The sequence below is a fragment of the Poromitra crassiceps genome (assembly GCF_964638095.1).
Source record: "Poromitra crassiceps genome assembly, chromosome: 20".
NCBI classification, from domain to species: domain Eukaryota; kingdom Metazoa; phylum Chordata; class Actinopteri; order Beryciformes; family Melamphaidae; genus Poromitra; species Poromitra crassiceps.
In genome coordinates this window covers 25176070-25187054 of record NC_139637.1, presented here as the reverse complement: position 1 = coordinate 25187054, position 10985 = coordinate 25176070, and the positions used below count along the sequence as shown (strand labels likewise).

The 10985-nt window shown below is 44.0% G+C and overlaps 1 protein-coding gene across 1 annotated transcript in view; it reads right to left on the bottom strand.

The window, feature by feature from the left end:
- The window catches only part of LOC310794988 (NLR family CARD domain-containing protein 3-like), a gene marked incomplete at its 5' end in the record, with an annotated part of 20088 nt that extends 10020 nt beyond the window's left edge, over positions 1-10068 (bottom strand). The window contains 7 exons of the mRNA XM_083657012.1: positions 82-128; positions 319-471; positions 6293-6466; positions 6579-8358; positions 9440-9530; positions 9699-9777; positions 10064-10068. Coding sequence (XP_083513138.1) covers positions 82-128; positions 319-471; positions 6293-6466; positions 6579-8358; positions 9440-9530; positions 9699-9777; positions 10064-10068 — 2329 coding nt within the window. The remainder of the gene's footprint in view (positions 1-81; positions 129-318; positions 472-6292; positions 6467-6578; positions 8359-9439; positions 9531-9698; positions 9778-10063) is intronic.
- Positions 10069-10985: the final 917 nt, after the last annotated feature.

Sequence of the window (10985 nt, the reverse complement as noted above, 5' to 3'; positions counted from 1 at the left end):
ACTGTGCCATAGATGGACTTTCTATCTCACTAGTTGAATGTGTTGCTTTGTTTTCATGAATCAAACTAAATACACACTTACATTTCCTCACACCTGGTTTCAGCCTCTGCACTCCACCATGGTCCACACTGGAGGAATAAACAAAGTCAGATCAGCACATTCTCTTTGATGATGGAAACAACATGGACATTTATTAATAACCTTCATTAGGAAGGATCTCATATCCTCCATTGAACTGTATTCCTGCATGAGCTTTGCAGTGTGACAGAGAACATGTGTGTGACTCTCAGCCTTCTAGCAGACGCTGCCTCTCCATACCTGAGTCTCCACTGTCCAGCAGACAGCAGCTTCTCTCCTGAGGCTCCTGGATGATTGTAGCTCAGGTCCAGCTCTCTCAGATGGGAGGGGTTGGAGCTCAGAGCTGAGGCCAGAGAAGCACAGCCTTCCTCTGTGAGCAGACAGCCTGACAGCCTGCATGAGCACGCACACACACGCGCACACACACACACACACACACACACACACACACACACACACACACACACAGTTGCATTTATAGTTTATACTGTTTTCCTCGTCTTTGCTGTCATGACGATTGACATCAACATTTCATCACTTCCTCCACTGTCGTTTTACTTTGATTCACTTACTGAAAACAGGAGCGTTGCTTTCCAATACACACACACACACACACACACACACACACACATTCTCACACACACACACACACACACACACACACACACACGCGCGCGCGCGCGCACACACACACACACACACACCTACACACACACACACACACACACACACACACACACACACACACACAACACACACACACACACACACACACACACACACACACACATTCACACCTGGAGGCTGACCAGTACAACCTCCAAATTAACTTTTGATAGAAATCTGACATCTGGATATGCTGACAGCTGCAGAGAGTTGGTGGAATTCTGAGCTCTACTGAGGAACATCTAGTGTTTTTACTTTTATTCTAGCAATAAAGACGTGTTTTAAATAAAGGTTTACTGATATAAAAACTTATATTCAGGATAAACATTAACCCTTTAAAACATTTGACAGAATAGTGATTTTACATACACTTATATTGTGATAAAATTATATGTGATCATATGAAAAGTGTATAACATTTTCAGCAACATCACCCAGCAATAATCATTTATTGATTGTTTATTCTTGAGTGTTGTGAGCTTTTGCACAGGTTTTGTGAACGAGAGATCCCAACTCTCAATGAAAACTCACTACAGTGGAATCTGCTTATAGTGATCACGGTTATAGTATATAATAGCGCCGGTTATAGCGCCACAACACACTGAATCCCACTCGATTTGGAGGCGGAACACGCCAGGATTGGCCAAAGCCCAATCCAGTCCCCAGAATTGTCAAATAAAATCATCGACATGATACTATGACCCGCCTCTCAACCTGCCATCTTAGACAAACTATGTTTTCAGTCTGAAACGGACTCATTATGCACGTGATGAACAGGTTCAGTTCGACTTTAAAACTAAGGGATTTTTTTTTTTTGCTTACAAACTGCCAAAAATGAGCAAACAAGATACAGCAGTGATACCTGGTGCATATCTGTCTGTATATGGAGAGATTGCAGTGTCTGTCTGTCTGCCTGTCTGCCTGTCTGTCTGTCTGTCTGTCTGTCTGTCTGTCTGTCTGTCTGTCTGTCTGTCTGTTTGTCTGTCTACCTGTCTGTCTGCCTGTCTGTCTGTCTGTCTGTGGAGCGATGGCGTCTCTGTCTATGCGAGACCGCTTGAAACAGCTGGAGGCCTACCTTACTGTAGCCTATGGATTTTTAAAGTCAATAACATTCACTCAGGTATTTTCACTGACATTAATGTGCATATAGGCTAATGCAGAATTTAATGTGTCTGTTGAACAGTTATCCTGACCTGAGAGTTTCCAGTCTGCAGTGTGGACTCTCCAGTCCAGCAGAGAGAAGCTTCACGCCTGGATCATGCAAGTCGTTGTTACTCAGGTCCAGCTCTTTCAGACTAGAGGACTGGGAGCTGAGAACTGAGGCCAGAGCTTCACAGCTTCTCTCTGACAGCTGACAGCCACTCAGCCTGAAGAATTAGTGATGAAGACAAACAAGAACATTAAAATATGTATTTTCTATCCCGTTTTTCAAATAGTTGTGACACACACACACACACACACACACACACACACACACACACACACACACACTCCAACAGATAGTTGTGACTTGTGACTGAACAATTTTCATCTTGACATTTCCGTTATTTGATGCTTTTTGAAGATTGCTCGCTCTTGCCCTGGTTCACCACTAGATGGCGCCACTGAACTATGGATTTTTAAAGTCAATAACATTCACTCACGTATTTTCACTGACATTAATGTGCATATAGGCTAATGCAGAATTTAATGTGTCTGTTGAACAGTTATCCTGACCTGAGAGTTTCCAGTCTGCAGTGTGGACTCTCCAGTCCAGCAGAGAGAAGCTTCACGCCTGGATCATGCAAGTCGTTGTTACTCAGGTCCAGCTCTTTCAGACTAGAGGACTGGGAGCTGAGAACTGAGGCCAGAGCTTCACAGCTTCTCTCTGACAGCTGACAGCCACTCAGCCTGAAGAATTAGTGATGAAGACAAACAAGAACATTAAAATATGTATTTTCTATTCCGTTTTTCAAATAGTTGTGACACACACACACACACACACACACACACACACACACACACACACACACACACACACTCCAACAGATAGTTGTGACTTGTGACTGAACAATTTTCATCTTGACATTTCCGTTATTTGATGCTTTTTGAACATTGCTCGCTCTTGCCCTGGTTCACCACTAGATGGCGCCACTGAACTATGGATTTTTAAAGTCAATAACATTCACTCACGTATTTTCACTGACATTAATGTGCATATAGGCTAATGCAGAATTTAATGTGTCTGTTGAACAGTTATCCTGACCTGAGAGTTTCCAGTCTGCAGTGTGGACTCTCCAGTCCAGCAGAGAGAAGCTTCACGCCTGGATCATGCAAGTCGTTGTTACTCAGGTCCAGCTCTTTCAGACTAGAGGACTGGGAGCTGAGAACTGAGGCCAGAGCTTCACAGCTTCTCTCTGACAGCTGACAGCCACTCAGCCTGAAGAATTAGTGATGAAGACAAACAAGAACATTAAAATATGTATTTTCTATTCCGTTTTTCAAATAGTTGTGACACACACACACACACACACACACACACACACACACACACACACACACACACACACTCCAACAGATAGTTGTGACTTGTGACTGAACAATTTTCATCTTGACATTTCCGTTATTTGATGCTTTTTGAACATTGCTCACTCTTGCCCTGGTTCACCACTAGATGGCGCCACTGAACTATGGATTTTTAAAGTCAATAACATTCACTCACGTATTTTCACTGACATTAATGTGCATATAGGCTAATGCAGAATTTAATGTGTCTGTTGAACAGTTATCCTGACCTGAGGGTTTCCAGTCTGCAGTGTGGACTCTCCAGTCCAGCAGAGAGAAGCTTCACGCCTGGATCATGCAAGTTGTTGTTACTCAGGTCCAGCTCTTTCAGACTAGAGGACTGGGAGCTGAGAACTGAGGCCAGAGCTTCACAGCTTCTCTCTGACAGCTGACAGCCACTCAGCCTGAAGAATTAGTGATGAAGATAGTTATGACACACACACACACACACACACACACACACACACACACACGCGCACACACACACACACACACACACACACACACTCCAACAGATAGTTGTGACACACACACATACACAGTCCAACAGATAGTTGTAACACACACACACACACACACGCACACACGCACGCACGCACGCACGCACACACACACACACACACACACACACACACACACACACACACACACACATACACACACACACACACACACACACACCAACAGATAGTTGTGACTTGTGACTGAACAATTTTCATCTTGACATTTCCGTTATTTGATGCTTTTTGACGTTGAACGTTGCTCGCTCTTCCCTGTTTACTTGCTATAGCCCCGGTTCACCACTAGATGGCTCCACTGAACTGTTCATGACCCGGACCTCTTGCTGAGTTTCTGTCTCTGCACTTCAGTCCACTCATTGCTGTGCTGCTGGTTTCTGCTGCGTTTGTGCATTAAGGTCATATTTAGAAGGAGGAGAAGCAGCTTTCACTGCTTTGTTTTGTTATTCTTATTCAAAGATCATATAAGGCTACAGAGCAAAAACAAAACAAAGAGAGACTGAAAAACTATTTAACTCCCGCTTGTTTGTTTGATTTATTTGTACCTCCACTAAGGGAATTGGACGGGGTTTTGTTTTCACCCTGTTCTGTTCCGTCTGTTTGTCTGTTAGCAGGATAACTCCAAAAGGTGTTCATGCATTTGCATGAAACCTTATGGAAAGATTGGTTATGGGATGATGCAGTAATTTAGTTAACTTTTCACACTGATTGGTGAGGTGTTAAAAAGGCAAACACGTCTGAACAGATTCAAGTAACACCATCAAACTTCATGGCCAATCAGCAGACAGAAGAAGAGACAAACCCTCCACTATTTCTGTTTTGTAACCTTTATTTATACAGGGGGAGGAGTCTCACTGAGAGCAATGCTCTCTTTTTCATGAGCACCCTGTTCACATTCTCACACACACACACACACACACACACACACACACACACACACACACACACACACACACACACACTCACACACACACTCACACACACATTCACACCTGGAAGCTGACCAGTACAACCTCCAAATTCAGAGAGTTGGTGGAATTCTGAGCTCTACTGATGAACATCTTGTGTTTTTACTTTTATTCTAGCAATAAAGACGTGTTTTAAATAAAAGTTTACTGATATATTTAAACTTATATTCAGGATAAACATTAACCCTTTAAAACATTTGACAGAATAGTGATTTTACATACACTTATATTGTGATAAAATTATATGTGATCATATGAAAAGTGTATAACATTTTCAGCAACATCACCCAGCAATAATCATTTATTGATTGTTTATTATTGAGTGTTGTGAGCTTTTGCACAGGTTTTGTGAAAGAGAGATCCCAACTCTCAATGAAAACTCACTACAGTGGAATCCGCTTATAGTGATCACGGTTATAGTGATCAACTGATTATATTGATCAAAAAGCTTCGTCCTGAATCATTGCTATACACATGCTGTTTAAATAGTTTGCTTATAGTGATCAATACTCTGCTTACAATAATCATTTTGCGCCTTGTCACAACCGAGAACAATGGAAAAAAAATTTAAAACAGTAATTTTATTTTTTGCTTACAAACTGCCTAGCAGCAATATGGTGCATGTGTTAGAGCGGTCCGTAAAATCAATGTCAATCTCAATGTCACAATACGTCCTTTTATTTGGACAGCAAAACATCACAGTTATCCAACTTAAAACATAAGGATCTCGTAGGCTATAAACAAATGTGGTTGAAAATTGTTTGCCCTTCCACTCTAGTGAGCAGCACCTGTCCGCTTGCTCTAATCAGTGTGCACAGGTTGCATCCACCCCCTAATAGGTGACGCTCCTATTCAGCATCAAATCATCATAATCATCACAATAATAGCAACAATCAACCAAACAACAAAACATCAGCACGAGACAGTCCAAACATGATTGGCATAATAAACAGAAAATGCATGATGTCTCAACACAACATGAATTATGAATCAATAAGAGAAATATGCAAAATGGCGTCAACAGCATGTCTGTCTGTATATGGAGAGATTGTGGTGTGTGTCTGTCTGTTTGTCAGTCTGTCTGTCTGTCTATGTGAAACCGCTTGAAACAGCTGGAGGCCTAACTTACTGTATCTACATAATAAAGTGATCATTTTGGGCCTTGTCACACCTGAGAACAATGGGGAAAAAGTTTAAAACTAAGGTAATTTTATTTTTTTGCTTACAAACTGCCAAAAATGAGCCAACAACTTACAGCAGTCATACCTGGTGCATATACTGTATGTCTGTATATGGAGAGATTGCAGTGTCTGTCTGTCTGTCTGTCTGTCTGTCTGTCTGTCTGTCTGTCTGTCTGTCTGTCTGTCTGTCTATGTGAAACCACTTGAAACAGCTGGAGGCCTAACTTACTGTATGGATTTTTAAAGTCAATAACATTCGCTCAGGTATTTTCACAGACATTAATGTGCATATAGCCTAATGCAGAATTTAATGTGTCTGTTGAACAGTTATCCTGACCTGAGAGTTTCCAGTCTGCAGTGTGGACTCTCCAGTCCAGCAGAGAGAAGCTTCACACCTGGATCATGCAAGTCGTTGTTACTCAGGTCCAGCTCTTTCAGACTAGAGGACTGGGAGCTGAGAACTGAGGCCAGAGCTTCACAGCTTCTCTCTGACAGCTGACAGCCACTCAGCCTGAAGAGGAATTAGTGATGAAGAGACACAAGAACATTAAAATATTTATTTTTCTATCCTGTTTTAAAGATCACATCATATATTGCATCTATCCAGTTTGCTATGCACTTACACAGATTTATTTGCGGCTTTGACAACTGGAAGCAGCCTCAGAAGAGCCTCCTCTGAAGCAGAGTATTTCTTCAGGTCAAACACCTCCAGGTATTTTTCTGATGACAGTAAGATGAAGACCAGAGCCGACCACTGACCAGGGGAAGGTTTCTTTTTGTCGAGACTTCCTGATCTCAGGTACTGTTGGATCTCCTCCACTAGAGAATGGTCATTCAGCTCATTCAGGCAGTGGAACAGATTGATGCTTCTCTCTGCAGAAGGAATGTCCCTGATCTTCTCCTTGATGTACTGGACTGTTTTCTGATTGGTCTGTGAGGTACTTCCTCTCTGTGTCAGCAGGCCTTGCAGGAGACTCTGATTCGTCTGCACTGAAAGACCCAGGAGGAAGCGGAGGAACAAGTCCAGGTGTCCATTTGGGCTCTGTAAGGCCTTGTCCACAGCACTCTGGCAGAGGTGAATTACCTGAGATTTGTTTCTGGAGGTTGATTGTGGTTCTGACAGCTGATTGATGCCAGAGTCGATGAATGAGACCATGACATAAACAGCAGCCAGAAACTCCTGAATGCTCAGATGGACAAAGCAGAAGACCTGGTCCTGGTACAGCCCACGCTCCTCTTTAAAGATCTGTGTGAACACTCCTGAGTACACCGAAGCTGTTGTGATATCAATGCCACACTTTGTCAGGTCGGCTTCATAGAAGATCAGGTTGCCTTTCTCCAGCTGCTCAAAAGCCAGTTTTCCCAGAGAGAGAATCATCTCCCTGCTCTCTGTCGTCCAGTGTGGAGCTGCCTCAGTTCTCCCATGATACTTGACGTTCTGTAGTTTGGACTGAACAACCAGGAAGTGGATGTACATCTCAGTCAGCGTCTTGGGCAGGTCTTCTCTCTTACTGGTTTCCAACAAAGACTCCAGAACATTAGCAGAGATCCAGCAGAAGACTGGGATGTGGCACATGATGTGGAGGCTTCGTGAAGTCTTGATGTGGGAGATGATTCTGCTGGCTTGCTTCTCATCTCTGAATCTTTTCTTGAAGTACTCTTCCTTCTGTGGGTCAGTGAACCCTCTCACCTCTGTCACCATGTCAACGCACTCAGCAGGGATCTGATTGGCTGCTGCAGGTCGTGTCGTCATCCATAGGCGAGCTTTGGGGAGCAGTTTCCCCCTGATGAGGTTTGTCAGCAGCACCTCCACTGAGGCTGACTCTGTAACATCAGTCAGGATCTCGTAGTTCTTGAAATCTAGATGAAGTCGACACTCATCCAGACCATCAAAGATGAACACAACCTGGTACTTGTCAAACCTGCAAATTCTTGCTTTTTTGGTCTCAGGGAAGAAGCGATGAAGAAGTTCCACCAAGCTGTACTTTTTCCCTTTCAGCAGATTCAGCTCTCGGAAAGTGACTGGAAATGTGAACTGTATATCCTGGTTGGCTTTGTCTTCAGCCCAGTCCAGAGTGAACTTTTGTGTTAAGACTGTTTTCCCAATGCCAGCCACTCCCTTTGTCATCAATGTTCTGGTTGGTTTGTCTCTTCCAGGTAAGGGTTTAAAGATGTCTTCACATTTGATTGGTGTTTCTGGTCTCGCTGGTTTCCTGGATGCTGCTTCAATCTGTCTGACCTCATGTTCATCATTGACCTCTCCACTCCCTCCCTCTGTGAGGTAATGCTCTGTGTACATCTGATTCAGAGGAGTTGGGTTTCCTGCTTTAGCAATCCCTTCAAACACACGCTGAAACCTCTCCTTCAGATTACATTTGAGTTCACGTTGGCCAGGAAGAGTTTCTGAAATAACAAACAACAAATAACATGAAAGAGTGAACATTTCCTGGTAAATGTATGTCTTCAAAAAATGAATAAAAACAGCTCGCAGGGCTCCATTTACAGTGATTTATTAGCAGCAAAAGATTAAAGTCAAGTGACATTTCCAGCATCAAGCTCTTCATCAGACTGATGAAGAGCTTGCGTCTATGGCAGAGAATTAGTTCATCTTGAACTGATTTGGTCTCGTTTGACAAATATTTAGATGTATATATTTAAATCAACCTGCTCTCACTCCCAGTACATCAAAATGTGTTGATTTGTCACGGCCCCTTGACGTCATTATTGCGAGTGAGAAAGAGTACCATCACATCATAATATGCAGAAGAAGAACCACCAGACCGTCTGGAGGTCACCTCGTGGTCACCCCCAGTGGTCTTGAATGTAATAACAGTCTGAGGCTTAACTAGGTCAAAGTCTAGGGAGAAGTGCTTGGAGAGGTTGTTTTTGTTGCCTAAACTTAAGGTTATTGTACTTCCCTAAACCCAACCAAGTTATTGTGCTTGCCTAAATTTACCCTGGATTCGAGCCGTGGCTCCTGTGAAATGTTGCTGGCCCGCTGGTAGCCACAGTAGCCGGTAGCCGTGTCCAGTTGCAGCCGGTCGCGGCCGACCTCCTCGACCAAATAAGCAGGAAGAGAGAGTCAGGGCTCGGCTCTCTTCCTGGTTATTTTGCTGAGCACGGCGATAATGAAACAAGGAGAGCTGGTGTCTGTGCTGGAGGAACGTACGCACCCAAATATGACGTGAAAGGTAGCATTTCACCTCGGCAATAATGACATTGAGGGGCGTGTGACAAATTGATGTATTTTGACGCACTGGTAATGAGAACCTGTTGATTTAAATCCATCTCTCATTTTCCACCCTGTCCCATCTCCATCATGTTAAAGCTGTTGAAAGCCTCTTACTGCTGTGCAGAGAGTCAGCCAGCTCCTCCTGCTTCATGCTCCTCAGGAAGAGCAGTGTGATGTTTAGAAAATCCTCTCTGCTGCTCCTCCTCTGCTCCTCCTCCTCACCGTCCACCTCCTCCTCATCCTCCCTCTGACTCTCTGAGCATTCTGGCTCATCTGGACTCAGAATCCTCTGGAAACTTCTCAGCTCCTTCTTCACAAAGGTGATGATGTTCTCCTCAAGCAACTGGAACAGAATCATATGAATTAAACTTTCTTACTAAAATCATGGAACACAACATCAGATCCATCATAGACTGAAAGCCCGCTGGGTTAAAGAGTGCAGCATGGAGACATCTTGGTTTTGTATTCGACTCGTTGATGAAGTTAAATGTGTTTTTGTTCATTTCCACACCATAAAGATGGAGTCCAGGTCTGGTTGAGGCTCCTGGGCAGACTGACCACTGGGAACCTCTGACCTCTCCTGGTAAACTCTGGGGGGACAAAACATCAGATAGTAGGTCATACCATCATATCATGTCTCTCTCTCTAACAAACACACACACACACACACACACACACACGCGCACACACACACACGCGCACACACACACACACACACACACACACACACACACACACACACACACACACAGACACCTCGCCTGTCCTGCAGCTCGGCGAGCTGCAGGACAGGCGAGGCCGTGCAGCAGGTGAGCCTAGGAATCAAGCGTGCGTAGTGCGCAAGATGCCTAGTGGGTCTAAAAGTTCAATATTCACCTCATTATCTCCTAGATTTATCAACTCATTAAGCTGTGGTCACTTTACAGAGATTCCTGCTGCCTTCAGGTGCTCCTCCCATCATTTGACAGGTAAGTACGTCATGTATTCAAATACTTTTTAGACTGTACATAACAAAATGGACTCTGAAGAAACCATGTGGTACAAAGATACTTTGAGTCAGATGACAACAAACACATCTGTTTTCACCAGTTTTAAGTTTGTACCTTTTATCAGTAGAGTGGTGTCCATGTTTGAAGACATAAGGATGCTCCATAGAGCGGTCACTCCCCATGGACACACAGCTTTGGACAGAGGAGTCTGCTCTGTCCTGCTGGATCCTGATAGAAACACAGGATGGACAAAGCAGAGCTGATGTAGGAACAAGGTTAGACAGACAGACATGCAGGCAGACAGACAGACAGACAGACAGACAGACATGCAGGCAGACAGACATGCAGACAGGCAGACAGACAGACAGGCAGACAGGCAGACAGACATACAGGCAGGCAGACAGACAGACATGCAGGCAGACAGACAGACAGACAGACAGACAGACAGACAGACAGACAGTATGTCACAGTAACAGACCAGTAACTAACCCTAATCTGGTTACAGACTGGTTATACTGGACAGCTCTCAGTGTGACACAGTAACAGACTGGTTATACTGGACCTCTCTCAGTGTGTCAGTAACAGACTGGTTATACTGGACAGCTCTCAGTGTGACACAGTAACAGACTGGTTATACTGGACAGCTCTCAGTGTGTCACAGTAACAGACTGGTTATACTGGACAGCTCTCAGTGTGTCACAGTAACAGACTGGTTATACTGGACAGCTCTCAGTGTGACACAGTAACAGACTGGTTATACTGGACAGCTCTCAGTGTGACACAGTAACAGACTGGTTATACTGGACAGC